Below are 18,933 nucleotides of genomic sequence, written 5' to 3'. Positions count from 1 at the left end.
GAAAAAAAGAAGAAATCAATGTATGAAGATAAAACACAAGTTAGAAAATTATATATATTGTATTTGGTAGTAAAAAGACATACAGTAGGAGATAGAATTAAGTAAGTAAACTTAAAACAAGTAGACAAACCAATGAACTATTATATTATGTTAGTTATCAAAGAACATTCAATATCTAAGGATGTCAGCCATCAGTAACACTATTTTTAAACTTATTCAGGTCCTGTGCTGAACAAACAGGGCAGAAAACAAAACCTTTCAGACTGTGATCTGTCTAAACTTAACTACTTATGTGATAATCACCCCTGAATTTTGTTCCATTACAGACTCCCAATTTATCCATCTATTAAAGCTATAAAAAAAGATGCATTCTGCATGACATTTACCTAACATGTAGTATTTAGAAATGATCAAGGCACTTGACAGAAAGAAATTATAGACACTCACTGCACCAAAGAAAAAGAATTACATAAAACACAATATAGGAAGGGATTAATTAAGAAAAGGCAAGGTGAAGGGCAGAACTATGGCAAGCTGGGTTCACATTTCTCTACATCAAGACCACACTCACAAACATTTACAGGAAAAAGACAATGCCATACATACGTTTGATGCACTGGCAATAATTAGTACAAAATAGATACACTTCCAAGAGGTTTTTTAAAAAATAAAAATCTGAGTTTTAAGACAAATAGGATACTTTATACTAATTTCAGTCAAATTATCCTTTATGAGATTATGGTCGTGGGCTTTTTAAGATGAACATGGTAATTACATGCTGCTTGTACTGCCACAGCACCTACAAGCATTAAAAACCTGTTGTGTGATACATCCTTAACCATCCTTAATTTTTATTACTTTTTTTTTAGGAACTAATAAACTGGCATTATGATCACACCCATCATGTGAATAAAACAAACAAAAAACCAGAAAGATGAATGGGATAAGCATCATGAATAATGTCATTAAGTTTAGCACAGCAGGTAGCAATCTTCAGTTTGCTCTTTATTAGCTGTCTAAAGGTATACTACTAGATGCTTAAATGCAACAGATTTGTCTCCCTTTTCTGTGGAGATTACTATTCCTTACTTAACAGGAGTAATAAAATTATGAGGAAAATAGTAAAGCAGATACTTGAAACAATTTCAGCACAATCAGCGGACATAGTAAACCTCTATATTTTTAAAGTATGGATAAATGTAGTAAGTAGCATTAGGAAAGGCATTAAAATTATGTCCTTCAAATTAAAACAGATAAAACCTATGTCAATAGCCTCTCCTGATTTATTTGTTGGACAGGTATGTTCCACATTCTTACACATATATGCAAATTACTTTAATGTTCTTAGCATAATTAAAAGTTTTGATTAAGGAAACTAAATTCAATGAAATCAAAGGAAGCATGTACTTAAGGTATATTACAGAACTTATGAAACTGACCTTAAAGGAAGTATGTCAGTGACAATCAATACGTTTTAAGCCTAAGTCACTTGAAAAAGGAGGAACATAGCCCTTAAATGACTGACATGCTTGTAAATATTCTGCCTTCAGAATTTTTCCATTAATTATAATTGTTATTAGTATGACTTCTTAATTATATATACACTCACTTTCAGCATATCAAACATTTTATATCCAATCCAATCCTCCATTCTTCCCTTTTAACAGCTGCATAGGTGATTACACAAAATTTTTGCACAATGAAAGTGCAAAAAGGAGACTATGTGAGAGGATGGAATAATGCTCTCTCTTGTAGAACATACTGGAAGTTGCCATACCTTCTTATACTCTTTGGCAGATTATCATGTAAATTCCAAGTAGTGAGAACTGAAATGTCTCTAGAACTATAATCAATAGGATTATATACAAAATCAATTCTTCCATTTCTTTCTTCATTCTTAATGTACACTGTTTGCCGTTAAAATGCATCAATTATTTTACTAGGGAGTTTAGCTAATTTCACAGTAAAATTGCTAAAAAACAATACATTGTAACAGCAGGGCTGATTTGGAATACAAATGAGCTCCAAAAGACCTCTCTTTCTATGGAAGGAAATATAAGTATATAATATATTAAGTGAAAGACTCTGCAGTGGTTGGAGAAAAGACAAACATCTCAGGATACACTGACATTTCCCCAAGGAAAATGTTTTTTCTTTGCAGAAAGGGTAAATGATAGAGGTTTTTAGTAATCTAATTATGAATCATTAATTAATAAACTGGGATACATTATTATTAGTTGTAATTATACAATATGCACATGGAAAGGTATTTAATTTTGTATTTCAATGGACATTTGTTTCTATTCACTGAAAAACATACGAACGCCCACAAGTTCCTGCTTTTAGAAAGGTAGTCAAGCAGTGAGGTGCATCCCACTGCAGTCTCTATGATTTTGGGAGCCTTATTTCCTTTCCCTATTTTCTGGGGTTTATTTCTGTTTAGTTCATACTCAACAACTTCTTTAAGTCATACTCATCTATCACACTATACCTTCTTGTTCTTTCCATCACACCACACGATGAAGATGCTTTATGTTCATGAATTCCAAAAGCTTTCTAAATTAGATCAAATTTCAAACAACGCGTACATACTTCAAAAAGATGAGGGTGACTTTTTTATGTGGAAATAAAATATATACCAATTTCTCTTAAAACTACAATGAAAATTAAAGTCAAGTTATAATATCTTGATTTGCAACAACAGTAACCACAAAACCATTTACTTACTTTTCATTACAAATACGAGATTTTGTGAAAGGGAATCTTTATTTTTTTCTATCGCACCAGCAATTTCATAAGTAACCTATAATAAAATATTATGACATCATTAGTAATGACCAATGCATCTTTTAAAAATCTTACAGCAGTAGAAATGAAGCTATGGTTTTTCCCATTCAACAGTTAAAGGCTGGCACCAGGTAGCGTCTTCTGTTCCTTTCTTGGTGCCAACAATACTAACCAGAAGCATTGGTTGTTGAACACTGTGTGTCTCTGCAAGCATACAGAAATTTCATCAGACTGATTCTAAAACATTTCCACAATGCAAGACTTTGACTCAAAAGTGTAGTGTAGAGCAGAAGTAAGTGACCTAAACATCACCTTCCCTGTAGGATGAGCAAGTCACTCCCAGATCACACATCTCCTTGTCAACGGGAAACTGTCCACACTGACCAGGACAAAACACTCATGGAGCAATCTGAGTCCCAGCTCACACCCAAGACAAGTTCCAGACATTTACAAGACAAGTTCCAGACATTTATATGTGCTTTGGAGGCAAGTTCAGTCTACAGGTTATGTACAAATCCCATTGACCTTTCTAACAGCTACACACATAAGGATTTTGGATCACCTTAGTTGGCTGATGTCATAATTTCAAGAGCAGACAGTTGGATTGTCCCTCCATCTGTCATCAGACTGCAGATAAACTCTAACACATGTGCTGGGCACTCAGAGAAGCAAGCAAAACACAAGGCTCTAGCCAGAGTTCCTGAGGGCACATGCGAAATGAAGAAATATGACCAAGTGGCTGTTTTCACACTGAGCCCATCCCAGGAGACACTGTATAGAAAAGCAGCACTAAGACAAAAAAGCAGTCACTGAGCCCAGGGGTTTTTTGTTGTTTTTTTTTTTTTTTTTTTAACTTTTTATGGGGATGGAAGACAAACAACTAGTTCATTTACAGGCTTTAGATATAAACAGCTCTGGCTTGCATGGTAGTAGAACCAGAAGGGAATTTTTAAGTTAAAGAGGATGAAAATTATAGATTGTAGTACCTCCAGCATTAGGCAAACACTTAACGGGAACTTCTTAGAATACAGTTTGGGTTTATTTACCTTGGGACCATGTTTCTATCTAAAGCCTTTTTAAAGTTTTTTGTTGGATCTACATCCTAAATGCCTTAGATATTTGGGGAAATTTTATCCTTGTATATTTAGCAAAGCTGTAAATATATAATTAAGATTAGTAATACTAATCAGTGCATTAATTTTGTTTTCCATTGTGTCATTTGACAATTAAGTAATGCTATCTTCCTCACAAAGGAGATTATATGACTTGGATGTGTATAGTCTGTTATAGTTAGTAATCGTCAAATGATGTAATTAGTACGGTATCTGACACAGAAAAGGTGTAACAATAGAATTACGTTCTTTTCCATGACAGATGCAATGTTTTGTGATTTTCTAATTGCACCTCCTAAGAACATACAACATAGTTAGCAAACTATTAGAATAATTTAAGCGTACTACTAAATGCTTTTAGTGTACTTAAGTAAATGTTCTACCATACTGGTCCATAAAAGACAATTAACAAAACTTATTCCATAATGCCAGTTCCTAATTGAGTGTCTTAGGCTTTGACTAAATTGGAAGAAGAGAGTTAGTATTGGTGGGAAGAGTAGGTAAGTATAGCAGTGGGAGATACTGTGTTATGATTAAGTCCCTAGACTGAAACAGGGAAAAGTTTCAGTACTGGTGCTGGTATAATACATCACCAACTTCTAGAACTATATTCATAAGACATCTCTCATATCACATAAAATACATGAAAATTAGCAGGATTCCCTTTTATGAAGAAACTGCTAACTCTCTAACAGTTTTCCCATAGACTTGGTAAATTAATTCACTGCCTGAAGTCATGAAAACTGACTCAATGAGGGTTCCATATTCATTGCCAGTCCCACAAAAGACAGAAAGAAAGAAGTTCTCTTCTAGCTGCCAATTTTGTTAATTTAATCCTGCCCTCATCAGAGATGCCAACCAGCATAGCACTTTGCCTAAAGCACATATATTTCCCTCAGTTTTCTTCCACTGGGTTTCTAAAGCAAACCTGGCCAAAACTCTGCACTGATTGGCGCTCAAAGACAGTGGATAGCTATTCCGAGGAGACAAAAACCAAACAAACATTGTATAATTCAGACAGGAAATGTGCACTTGCTTAGGTCATGGTTCCAGTATTACAAAACATACTCCTTTTTCTCACTTCTATTTATTGCAGCTGTTTGCTCTATCTTGATTTACATGATGAAATCTTTGGGGTAGACAATATGTAAACCTATGTGTCTGTGTTAACCAAAGGAAACAAGATCTTTAGATACTATCTCAACCAGTTGAACTATTTTTATTAAAAACGAAAATAGCATGTTCCACACTGCATTTTATTTCATTAAAACAGATTAAAACATGAAAGGTATTGGATTTGCTTTCCCTCTTGATTTAAGTTCAGAAAGGAAGAGAGCTTAAACTAAGCACAGTGGCAGTGGGGCAGGCCAAATGTTGATGTAGTCCTGGATATTTAGGGAAAAATATTGAGGAATACTTCCACTCTGCCTCCTACCAATTCCCCTCTCAGCTTCCAGGGCTCTGCCCATGGGGGAGCTCTTGACCTGCAGTCTGTGTCTCATCTCTGAGTTTAAGACCTCTTGACTGATGTTTCCTCCTCAAGTCTCTGTTACCATGTCCTGGTTTCAGCTGGGATAGAGTTAATTTTCTTTCTAGTAGCTGGTATAGTGTTATGTTTTGGGTTCAGTATGAGAAGAATGTTGGTAACACACTGATATTTTCAGTTGTTGCTCAGTAGGGTTTAGACTAAGTCAAGGATTTTTCAGCTTCTCATGCCCAGCCAGCAAGAAGGCTGGAGGAGTACAAGAAGTTGGGAGGGGACACAGCTGGGACACCTGCCCAAACTGGCCAACAGGGTATTCCATACCGTGTGACATCATGTCTACTATATAAACTGGGGGGAGTTGGCCTTGGGGGGGATCGCTGCTCGGGAACTAACTGGGCATCGGTCGGCAAGTGGTGAGCAGTTGCATTGTGCTTCACTTGTATAATCCAATCCTTTTATTATTGTCATTTTATTATTGTTATTATCATTATTAGTTTCTTTCTTTCTGTTCTACTAAACTGTTCTTATCTCAACCCACGAGTTTTGCTTTTTTTTTTTCAGATTCTCTCCCCTATCCCACTGGGTGGGGGGGGGAGTGAGCGAGTGGCTGCATGGTGCTTAGTTACTGGCTGGGGTTAAACCACAACATTCCAGAACTCATTAATACTTTCAGCATCTCTAAAACTCTGTGGCAAGGAGTTTCACTAGTTACTAGCTATGTAAAAAAATACCTAATTTTATTTGTTTTGAACCTGTTTTCTGGTCATTTAAGTTGGCATAGCTGGTTTTACTATCATGAGAACTAGCAGATACACAGAGGTAAAAAAACAACACCCAGAAAACAGGAGGTACACACACCAAATGTGCACAGAGCTAAGTTTGGGAATTGTACGTTCCTCTTATTTTCTTACATACTTTTGCCTCTTTGCTTCATTAATTATCCTCATGCCACTCCATTGTACATATTCTCTTCTGAACTGAAGTATCCCCCCTCGTAACATCTGACTTTGGTAAGGGACTTTAAGTAAGTTTACTGGATTTCCCTATATACTTTATCAACAGGGCCACCTTTACACATAATTTTCATCAATCCCTTCAAATACTCTGTTTTGTAAATAGTTTTCGTATCTTGTGACAGGCCAAAAGCACTCATGGTTAATGGCAGATCCAGCAGGAACCGTACAAAAAGCTAGGAAAATGCGACCTGGAATGTTAAGGTTGATTTGGCTGCATTCACAGTTAAAAGGGAAAATGTTACTATTTTAATAACAAAATGTAACTCAGAAACTCACGGTTTTGCATGTGTTGTTAATTTTACTTAGTAAGAAAATAATCAGCTCATATAGTTAAAAGAGAAATTTTTGAGAACATGTCCAAGGAGAATTTCAGTGCACAGATGGTCACTTGCAGTTGTTAATTTTCTGCCAGTACTTAAATGTGAGTGACAGCATTTAAGTGCTTGAATGTGCCATTTTGGGGGGGATCACTGGGCTTCTCACCCTCCAAAAACAACTCTTGCTAAGCAATGGGTGAAGTAAATAATTTTATACAGTCTCTAAAGTCTTATTCTAACAGATAGAAACACTAGCATATTGAAACCAGGAGATATTTAGCAACAAAATAGGAGGGTGGGGGGAAGTGTTCTATTATTTTCTCCTGCAAGTGAAAGTCCAAAATCAAGTATAGTTAAAGAAAGAGAGAGAGAAAGGGAGAAAAAGCATGACTATCTTGTCTGCGTGAAAAAGAGAATCTTTGTCAAGTAACCTTTATAGGCCTTGGTACAGCTTAGACTAGACTGATTTGATTGTTATGTCTGGGGATTCAGCCTGGGGAAAAAATAGAGAAAATGAAAGCATCCTTATTGATTACTCCATCTCCTTTTGTCTTTTGATTTAGTGGTTCAGTTTCAGAGTCTGCCTGGGATATATACGGCATTTCAGGAAGACTGCCCTGGTGAAGGTGAGCTGACAGCTGAGAGGTTATTTTTGAAATGCACATAGCTGAGAAATGGAACCAACATTGATCTGCACTTAAAGGACATTATGTGCACTGGTTTATACAGCAAAGTTGGTCTTTAGGTCCAATTCGTTTATTACAGTACCGTAAATCAAAACAGTGGCAAGGCAAACAGCAACAAGGGGCTCATCTGATTTGTAAATTCCAGTATAAATTTAAACTGCAGAAAGCTTAAATTATGATGACCTATTATTCAGATTACATTAACAATGGGGCAAATAGCTCATTACCTCACGCTGGTATGTTAAATACCACTACTAGGTAAAGTTGTGTCTTCTGGCATTTTGCTAAGACAACATATTTCTGATTTACTTATTGATATGTTAATTCTTCCATTAAATTAAAAAAAAGAACTTTCAGTCCTTGAGAAAGTTTGGTGATGGAATGTTACTCATCAAAAATCACAACTATCAGTACAGCTGACAGTTCAGAGATATAATTCATGTGAAGCCCTTCATTACATTAGAGCCCACAATGTAAATATTAATGTTACCAATAAAAGCACCTAGAAATTCAGTATTACACATTCTTGGTATAGTTTCAGCTGAAGGTCAGATGCATTGATCAACTGCACCCATAAAACACTTTTCTTCCTCAAGGCAAGCTTGCAGCGTGCAGCATGGAATCAGCCTGCTTCTCCTCTCAGGGTGCTGCCAGGCAGACGGTCCCTGTGAAAAGCAGCTGAGAATAGCCACATTCATGTTAGGCACCAGAAAAAAAGCAATGCCCCAGATGAGCAGAATTTTTCCAGAAGAGATCAGACTGCCAGTGTTCAGGGAAATGTGTTAAACAAACTTCAGATAAAGCCTTCCACTAGGATTTTTTTTCAGTCATACAAAACCTAAATCATTTTTTTCTACCTTCTGCCTGAACAGAACAGATAAGCTTTTTGTCTTATAGCACTCAGATACCAAGACATTAAATAGCTCTTAGAAGAGACTCATAATGTGTCAAGGCATTGTAGGATTCTGTTCAGCTGCAAAATTAAAACTGGGAGATAAAGTAAAATACTTGATATGATCAAGTGCTAATGTTCACAGTGGCCTTTGCTGAGCATGTGTTCATATAATTAACAACTGTATCATACTGCTCATGCAGAAAAAGACAGATCAAGTGTTGCGCAGGCATAATAGTAAAATTCAAGAGAAATGAATAAAAAGTTTTCTTTCTTCCACAGCATCACTCTTGTCACATTTGTGTAATACAGTATTCTCCCTCAGCTTCCACTGAAAAATCTCACCTGTGTTGATTTCTTCTATGCGCAGAAGCTTACTTGTACATACTGTTTTCCTCTTTTACGCCACTTTCTTAATTCCAAAACAGTACAGAAAGTAAGAAAAAAATCAAAGGTATCTCAGAATGATATACATACAGGTTTTCTTAAAGCATTGTTTTCACCAGAAATTCAAGTACGGATTCCAAATTCTTTAGGATTTTTTCCCTTACACATTACTCTGAGCCTTTTCTTCCCATATGCCTTCCTAGGCTCACTTTGACCTCATGTTTTCTTTTTTTCACTTCCGACCTATTATCTCTAGTCTTTTCTCTCAGTACTGCCTTTTCTGGAATGGTCTAAGGCTAATTAGGATGGGGACAACAATACGGTATGTGTAGTCCTAGGAAAAGCTACTGAGCACAAAACATAGGGGAATGGGCAATACCTGACAATGCATGACTACAATCAATCAAGAAGACTTGATATTGGAAAAAAAAGATAATTTTTCTATGACTATCCTGACACAAAACATTAAGATATGAACATGTTAGAGGTCTTTAAAACTGTATGGACACATCTGTATCAGCTGTAATTCTCTCCTAATATGAAGCTAGAGATATCTGTTTTGTTCACAAAAGGCTGTCTGTCAATCTCAATTAAATATATAGAAGAGGTCTCTTCAGTGAGGCAGTATTTTTAACAGCTGTATTTTCTAGTATAACTGCACTTACGAGCTGCTAAAATAGCTACTGTGTCTGAGTAAAGATATGAACCCAATTCTTTCTGGACTTTGAGCTACATACGTAAACTACTGATGAAAAGGAGCCTAAATTACAAGGGTCTGTATGAGATTCATACCAGGGCAAACATAGAATATTAGCTTTTTTTTTTGCTCTAAATTACTTGTAGTAGCAGCTGTTTCACACTGGCTGTGAACTACATTGCAGTTACAACTTTTGTTACCCAGAGAAATAAGGATGTCTGCCTTCACCATCTGTTTAACATAGAGCCTGTATTCAGTGGGACCTCCTCCACAACCACCAGCCTAGACACATCACCCAAACAGAAATGATTAAGCCTAGAAGTGAAAAATTGCATGTTCAACTACCTGTCACATTTTACCGGTAACTCTTTTTCCACCCTCCGGGTCTGATTAATCTTTCAGTTATGTAAATAATGAGAAGATTTATCAAGTTAAAGGAGTTACAATCAGTGAAAAATTGTGGTGAGTTGAGAATAAAATCAAGCCCCCTGGTTTTAAATTTGGGAATCTCTGAAGGTAGCAACGCAGAGAGAGATTGCTTTATACTTCACCTACTTTAGACTTAATTGATATCAGACTATTAAAATGGCTCTCAAAACCTGCCAAATGATACTGTTATACGAAATTCTTATTTTTGAGTGCCAATAAAATCTGATGAATTTAAAAGCCTGATCCTTTAACAACTTTCATAAAGCATAAATCACAAATGACTTCTATAAGAAGCTACTAAATGTAGTAATAGCACAATCTAAAGAACAGCACCAGCAGTTTTAAAATCCTATTTTTTCTTATTCAACTTCGGAAGACATACTAGTCTCAGAATAAACTCAGTGCGTGTCATTATTTTGTACAGTAATCCTATCATCAGATTTTATGTAAATACACAACATAAATCACTGGAAATGTCAATCTATGATAGCTAGGTAACAGTTCCATGAGATAATAAAAATGCAAGTGTCTTTAAGGATTTTGCTCAATCACTGTTGAAGTAAGGAGAGTCAAGCACTTGCATGGAACTTTTCTGTTTTGGCAGGGCCAAGCATTTTACTGTCATAAGGATGCAAAAGCAACCTGACTGCAATAGCTCCTTGGCCAATGTAAATCAAAGGATCTCCACTGACTTCAAAAGAATGTGTCAATTTACATTACTTGGAGAGCTGTCTATTTGTTCATACTTATAGATTAAATGTCATTTCTATTATTAGGAAAAGGTCAAACCAAGTGTCTATGTTACAAAAAAAAATATATAAACAACCATGGAAGGCTAAAACACACGTTAATGAAAAGCATACTCCTTACCACTCACAGCTTAACTTTCAGAACTAGGCACCTGAAACTTTGACCTTAACAAATCTTCCTACTGAGTGCTTCTTCAGAGGGTAAGACAAACTTTTTTTTTCATTTTGAAAAAATGTGCTTATTATTCTGGCTGTGATTTTAATGCAGCTGCCTTGATGCTGCTTCCAGGTCAGTTTTTTGGTGTATGGAACCTTTTAGAGGTATTGTGATAAATTTTTATAACTACAACAGAACTCCCTGAAAAAATATTTACCTAACAAGTATAGAACAGATTTATAAATGAAATTAGACATGTGGAGTCCACAGTCAGTTCCTAACTCTATCACTTTAAGTCCTAATAAGTTTCACAAAATCTTCATCGTGCTGTTATCTAACCACTGCGTGCCCGCATTCCTTCTGAAAAGTCCCAATAGTGAAGGTATTCAAACCACTTAACTTTGGCAAATAAATTGAGTCTAAATAGAGGATCTTATGATGAAAGAAGAGCCTCCAGGGAGTTATTCAGAGTATTTAGGTTAGGAATTTAAGCACTGCCCAAATAGTCTTGATCCTTTCCTTAATGACCACATTTCTATCATTGGGCAGGAACAAATTTGCCTGCATCAGAACACTACTCAACACTTCCATAGACTTCATTTCCAAATGAAGAGCCACAAAATAGACCTTCCCCCCTTTATATTGCTGTAAAGGACCCTAATCTGGTTAAAGAAGCCTGTGCGTGCACATTCCAACCTCTCATCTGTTCTGGAAAGTTCAGGGCATATAATGTTACCTTGAGATATGACAGAGCCAGCAAGTCTTTTTTTGGTGACTGGGAGACAAGTCTTGAACACACCTCTTAAGAGTGGAAATTTTGGAAAAATAATAATTAAAAGCCCCCACTGTATTGTGCCCATACAATCTACATTCATGAGCTCAATTCAAATACTGTGCTTTGAACAGAGACAAGTGGCAGCATGTCAGATTAAACACAGAAGGGCCAAACTGTCAGATTATCCCTTTAAACACACACCTATTTCACTTGCTTTGGGCTGCAGGTGTGTATTGGGTCTGGCTGAGATAGAGTTAATACTCCCCATAGCAGCCCTCCTAGCGCTCTGCTCTGCATCGGTAGCTAGAAAGGTCTTGATAACACACCAGTGTTTTGGCTACTGCTGAGCAGCGCTGGCACAGCATCACAGCTGTCTCTCCAACATTTTTGCCCCCCCCCCTCAATGGCAGGCTGGGGCAGGGCAAGATCTTGGGAGGGGACATAACCAGGACAGCTGACCGAAACTAACCAAACAGATATTCCATACCATATGACGTCAGCTCAGATATAAAAGCTAAGTAAAGGGAGACGGAAGGGGGGCATTTTTGTCTTCTGGAGCAACCACTACACGTACTGAAGCCCTGCTTCCCAGGAAGTGGCTAGACATCGCCTGCTGATGGGAAGTAGAGAATAATATAATTTGGTTTTCTTTGCTTTTGCACGCGACCTTTGCTTTCACTTTATTAAACTGTCCTTATCTTGACTCACAAGCCTTTTGTTATATTTTCTCCACCCTGTCCAGCTGAGAAGGGGGAGTGATAGAGCGGCTTTGGTGGGCACCTGGCATCCAGCCAGGGTCAACCCACCACAAGGTGGTTGTGGAGACAATGTAAAAATGAGGGAGTATCAGAAAGAAAAGGGTAAGAGGCCTATTTAAACAGAATCAATTATGCTTTTCCAGTGAACATTGCAGGAGGGGAAATGCAAAACATTCATCCTGTTTTACAGCCATATTTAGAGACACTTAGCATGTTCTGAAATTATGAAGAAAAAAAAGAAAAAAAAGATATTTGATTATGATTACTAACCAAAAAACATGGGGTTTCTTTTACCAGATGCATGCTGGTATCCACAGTATCTACATATATGGCACAGTGTCTACAGGGAACCTATACTGTTCTGGAAAAACATCTGAAAGCAATGAGACAGCCAACTTAAACAGCATTAAACATTTATGCTGAGGTATCTGAATCACTCCCTTCTTTATGAAGTGCTTACAATGAAGATACAATTTAGGAGCCAGAATTAGGTAGCCCGAATACTGCATAATTTGATACGAAGTACAGATTTTATACAGTAGATACTGCACTGAGATTCTAAGCTGTCCTCTGAAAATTCATCACTAGAAAGTAACTGTTATTTATAGCCAGGAGTTGGAGAAGCCATGCAGAATTTTTTGCTTACTCTTTTTCATTAATTTTGTGTAATCCATCATTCAAACAACTTACCCTCCCAGCATAATGCATAACAGTGAAGGTGGAGCCCTGATCCTTTGGGGCAAGGTTACCATTTCCATCTTTTGTGGAGGAGTATACTGCATTTGTGTCTGATGTATCCAGGAAGGACTGAATGCGTTTAGAAAAACTCTGTTCCACTGACCATATAGATTGGCTTTCTTCATCCAGCATTGACAAAAAGCCTGATGGTTTCTGAAATGAAAAATAGATTTTTCTCGTCTTATACAGGAGCAATATTTTCAGTTGTTCCTTGTAGAGTAATACAGCTTGTAATTTAGTAAACAGAAACGTGTATCACCTCAAAGAAAAGGAAAAAATGATTAAAATATTCTGATAAGTCTCCAAGGCTAGGTACATCAGATTACTCTGCAAGAAATGTAGGGAATACTATTTCAGTTGCCAAAAATGGTAACTAATGATATCTTTTAGGAAACTGATTGGGCTGCTTCCTTCTTAGAATTTATACTCCAGAAACCAGCTCCAGGCACAAAAGGAACTGTCAGGCTTACAACAGAGACTCGTCAGTCCTACAGCTGCATTAAGGACGTTGCATGATACACAGATACTACGCATGAATCAGTACGGGCAAGGAGTTTCTGTACGTCTCCTCCAACCCTGGACTGCCACACATCTCTCTTAGCCCTTGAGCTATGAGGGCAGTTATGACAGCTCTCTCTGTGGTCTTTTTGGACCCATAACCTTCTCTACAGATTCATGAATCAGAAAATGCAGGCAAAAGTTTGTACTAGTCTAACATGTAGAGACTGTGTATAAATATATATGGTGTAAAATGGATCTGGAAAATACCTGAAAGAAAAAATCCAAGGCTGCAGTATGGTTACCAGGAGAATACACTGTTTCCATGGCAACTCCCTCTTGTACACATTCTGCTTGCTCTTGTAGGAAAAGCACTTCATTGATGTACTGGTGTATCTTCTCATTGGTCATGTTGACACACAGCTATTGTATAACCAAGAAAAAAATGAGTATTAGAAGTTTACTGCATAATTCTACCGACACAGTTTTACTGTATGTCTAATATTGAATCTGATGAAATGTCAATCCACAACATGTTATCTCTTGGTAGACCATAGATTAGCAAGACCCCTGCGAAATTTACATTTTAACAGCTATTAGCATTAAATTGGGAATAAACAGATTTCTGCCTGCACAGTTCATTGTGAATTCCACATAAGAATCATCCAATACCAGCATTGTCAAATACAGTGCAAATTTACACTAATTCCATTGATTGAAGTGGGATGACTCTATATATAAATCGGTACACTTAATACTCTTCTGCAGTTTATATTCAGGAAGATTACCCAGATGCAATGTGCTTTTATTAAAAATAACTACATATTTGGTTAAGATCCCAACTCTCTGGTTAGTTCAATATTAACAAAGACTCTGCTTCCGCATATGATGTCACTGAAGTCTAAAGCAGTCTCTGAAGAACTCATTGTGTTTTGCCCAAATATGTTATAAAACACCTATGGACATTTTACTAGATGCTTCTCTCCATTTTATTGACATTCTAAGGGAAGGCTGGCAAGAAAACGGTCTTCAATACAATAGTTCAAAGTTTGAAGAGATAATTAATACAAAAGCCTCTCAAATATTTTGACTGCCTTGTAGGAGGTATAGTGCCACTTTTGCAAAATAAATAGTTTACCAGGAATCTGATTTTCAATTAAAAACAGGTGGGAATTGGATTAGCTTATTTGGGACCTTCTGTATTTTATTCAAAACTCACGATCTCCAAAAAGTAAATATTTAATAATTTTGTGGAATAAATGCTTTAACTATTTTATTTATATTAAAGTGGAAAATTTAGTGGAAAATTCTAAATTGCTATACTACCTATCACTAAGAAATTAAGAAAACAGAAACTCCTAAAATGGTGGAAGAACCCTTTATATAAGGAATGATGCAAGGAATGCTTGCATGCAGTCTCTTTTCAGACTAAACTAGTCACATACTTGTTTTGGCCATAAACTGTATCTTCCATGAATGAAGTGTGCAAAAGCAACTCCATCAGCAAGTCATGTTAAAAAATATGAAATATTTAGATCAAAACTACATGGCTTAACATCCAGATGAGGGAAAAGAACCCAAGTAATGTTTAATAGTTGCCTGAATTTTCCATTAACACCTCATGCTAGTACAGTCAACTTGCACTTGCTATACTGAAATAGACTAGTACGAATAACAGTAAGAAGAAATAAAAGAAAACCCCATTTTATAACCAAATGTATGTTATTAACTGTCTTTACTAATGCTTGATAGTGCAGACAAAAGACAGCCTCGAGTAAATCCACTGTTTTTTAAAACTGGGATTTCTAAAGATTCAGATTGTTATTTTATTAACAATGAAAGTATACAACTGACTTACGCTATCTACTTCTTTTCTGGAAAAAGACAGCTTTTTAAACTTTGTGGCAGGCAAAATGTGCTGTACTGATCACTTTTCCAATTCTAATTACAAGATCTTTTCAGAAGCTTTGTAACATCATTTTAGAAGACAGACATAACATTACAGGCTTATACTTCACAGGGTATGTAAAGGCTTAAAATGATGCATGCTGTGTATATCTTTATTTGCAAATGAGTTATTTAGAGAACCATGTTGTTTAACTTTACACAGGTATATTTTACCATAAGAAAAGTTGACAAAGTCACTATAAACTCAAGCTTTTGTTTTATCATCTGCCAATCTCCTAAAATACATAAAAACAATACATGTACTTGAGGACCTGGCTGTGCAGCATATTAAACTACAGAATTCAAGCCAAAGGGAAAGACTGTTTTAGTCATATCTTAAAAAGATCTGATAAATAGCACTGGTAAGAGGTGTATTATTTTGTTAAAACTCATACATAACATGCCGGGCTGGTAAAGAAAAAAAAAACATTTATAAATTCCACTGATCAGTATATTATGGCATACACTGGTGTGCTTTTTAGTAATACAAGGAACGCTCTCATTCAGGTTGGCAGATTTGCCATAATGACAGTAAAGTTCTGCAAACCAGACCAGAAAGCAAGCTCAAGCGCTTATACACACTGCAAGCTGCTCCAAAGCTGCACTCTCTAGCAGTGGCTGTGAGTAACAGCTCTGCAGAACGTGAACCAGCAGACCAGCCACGGACTGCTGAAAAGCAAGACATTCTGACCATATCTTTCTCCATTTCAATGTTTTATACAACCTGCTGGGAAAAAGTAATAAAAGGAATGTTCAAAAGCTTGACACAGGTTGGCATAATAATTAAAACAGGTGAAATGTAGGAATCAGATGAAAATGAACTAAACTAGCTTTGCTAACCCAACTTTTTTGCTCCACGTCATATGAAGTATTATATAAAACAATGACATATTTTCTGTCCAAAGATATGAAAAGTTCAGAAAACTACATTTTTTAAGCATGTATTTAATTGTACCCATGAAAATTAGGTGGAAATAAAATAGTAATAAAGAAAATACAATGAAATTTTTGCCTAAAACAAATGTTGTGGGAATACCTTTAAGCATTCTGTATTTGCTTTACCTTGCAGCATTACTCGACATTACCTATGGTGGTACTTCTCATTAACCATTGTTAAACTGTTCTTTACATGCCTCTTACTGGCTCCATTGCACGTCTCTTCTGTAAGAAATCTTCCTATCTGTGTTTCTTTCTAACCCTAACTCACTGTTATGTCTTAGTGAAAACAAATACACCATCTATTTGTCCAAGTCTTCATTAAAAAGTAGAAGAAAAAAAAAAGTCTTGTTCAAGTATTTAAACAAACAACTTTAAGTATCATCCAAATTGTAGAATTTGGAAAATAATATAGTGGCATTTGGTAAAAGCAATAAGTATTCATCACATTAGAGACAGAGTTAGCTTGATCTCTCTTCTTTTACTACATTTGACCAATTAGTACTATTAAGTATACTCCAAATTCAAATTTAGGTAGAAGACCAAAATTGTACTGTACTCTGAAGACAGAAAAGCACTTTTGACTAATAAAATTTTCCTGCTCTTCACTTTATATAAGTAACTATTTGAAAAAGCATAGCCAAAAAAAAGGAAATTTGTGAAAAGAAAACTTGGTGACTGTCAATCAGTGAGGGAACGATGGATGTGAACACCCTTTGGAAAGCTCATTTATATCCTGTGGTCATGCAGAAGGATTAGCTCTCTCAAGGGATGCATATTGAGAGCATGGAGTAAAGCTTACGGCTGTCACATCAACACATCTATCAAGTCGTATGTTATGGGCCAAGATGATGAAGCTACAATGCCAAGTTTAATTTGCAAGGATGTGCTCTAGCATTTCTCAAAAATGTAATTCTAAGACAGTGGAAGGCAGAATCATCTTACATTTACTGAGGTTGGACTCAGAAAATATTTTTAAACCTAAGGTTGATTGATCACTTTTTTCTCAGAACTATCTTGATCACTGTTTCCCCTTGTACCTGCTACCCAAACATTTCCACATCCTTTTCTTTATGTAGAGTACCAACCAGAATATTTTTAATAAATGTGTAACAAAACCAGAACCCATTACATTTCTTCCTTTGCTTTTTAGGGACAATAGGATCTAATACAGATTTCTTGTTTTCCGTGCAGCTCCAACAAATTCAAACATAGTCCTTCTGCCTCTCTGTCAGAAGAACTTTATTTCACTGGGAGTTCATGTTGTCTCTGGGGTCAGTTGCCATTAGCTGATCTGTGTTCCTCAAATAAACTAAGACAGAACCCAGTGCTATATTAAAATTTTATTATGGGTAGCTGTCATCTGAAAAGCCTTCCACAAAGGAAGGTCCGAAAAGACCCTCCAAAAGGGACACAATTTCAATACAAAGTGGAATAGTCCCTCAGCTGATTTTGTACATATAAAAATATTAAACAAACAGGCAGGATAACAACAGTCTTTCCTTGAAAGAATTTGGAATTAAAGATACTGAAATAGTTCCAAATTATTTTTTCGCTCATACTGCTGACTGTAAGATAAAAAAGGGTGCTGCTGTGGAAAAGTAAGATAACAGTTAATAAATGTCCTTGTGCAGCATTTCACCAATCAATCACAAACTGAATCTAGCTGGGAATCTAAATTTTAGATAAATTATTTTATTTTTGGCCACAAAGTGTCTACCATAAAAGAATAAACTAAAAATAAACATTTTAACATTAGGTACCTGATAAGCCAACTTTAAAACTGAGTAACACTGGTTTTCCAGTGGCTGACTGGAATACCAGACTGACAGTAGCGTCCTGCACAAATGGAAAAAAATGTGTGCAGACTGCAAAAAAGACCCAAGGGACTGAGAGGGAACAGGGGTACACCATGACAAAAGCCATACAGAGTGTAAGACCCACAGGAACTGGGTCGAGGAACAAATTAAAACATAGGATCGCCCGGTCCCTGAGGGCAGGAATAGGCTTTTACAGCCTGGCTCAGCTTTCCCTGGGACCCCCACTCAGCCCCTGCCCATGGGCCCAGTCCCAGCAGACACCATGGCAGTGACAGCTTCCAGCCCCATCTCCAGCTGCTCCTGAGAGGACCCCAGCCCTGGCTCGCTGCCTGCCATGTCAGGGCTGCCATCGGGCGCCATTACTGGCCCTGGTTCTGCCCACTGTGCTCAGGCCCTGCGGGATGGTGATGATGTGGGAGGGCATGGCTGGCCCTCGGGTCCTCCCAGTGCCCAGCTCCCTGATGCCAAGGATCAGCTGGCTCTGGCTGCTCCACTACAAGGATATGAAAACCCTCCCGTGCATGGAGGCTAGCAAAACTCTGACTTGAAGGTATCATGTTATTTTTCCCTGTTAAAGGCTGAATTAAGCTAGTAAAGCACTGCCCCTCATCCTGTGGGGAGTAAGGAATGCCCCAGCACTGAGAACTGCAGTGGGAGGTTCTGCATCCAAGTCCCTGCGTAGTATCAGAGCTCGGTGTGCACCAGCACAGGCTAGTAGAGACAAGCAGGACCATCCATCTGTACTC

The 18,933-nt window shown here is 37.0% G+C and overlaps 1 protein-coding gene across 6 annotated transcripts in view; it reads right to left on the bottom strand.

Moving 5' to 3' along the window:
- Nucleotides 1-18,933, bottom strand: part of MYO16 (myosin XVI) — a 393,567-nt gene that overhangs the window by 94,215 nt on the left and 280,419 nt on the right. For all 6 annotated transcript variants that reach the window (XR_003921201.2, XM_029999071.2, XM_029999067.2 and 3 more), the window contains exons 22-24: nt 13,755-13,907; nt 12,939-13,139; nt 2,728-2,803 (exon numbers count right to left, since the gene is read on the bottom strand). Coding sequence is in view for 5 of the 6 variants with exons in the window: in XM_029999071.2 (XP_029854931.1) it covers nt 2,728-2,803; nt 12,939-13,139; nt 13,755-13,907 (430 nt within the window). In the remaining variant the exon portion in view is untranslated. The remainder of the gene's footprint in view (nt 1-2,727; nt 2,804-12,938; nt 13,140-13,754; nt 13,908-18,933) is intronic.

Source organism: Aquila chrysaetos, chromosome 23, assembly GCF_900496995.4.
Source record: "Aquila chrysaetos chrysaetos chromosome 23, bAquChr1.4, whole genome shotgun sequence".
Lineage (NCBI taxonomy): Eukaryota > Metazoa > Chordata > Aves > Accipitriformes > Accipitridae > Aquila > Aquila chrysaetos.
Note: the sequence above shows the minus strand (reverse complement) of the source record. Positions and strands in the feature narration are given on the sequence as shown.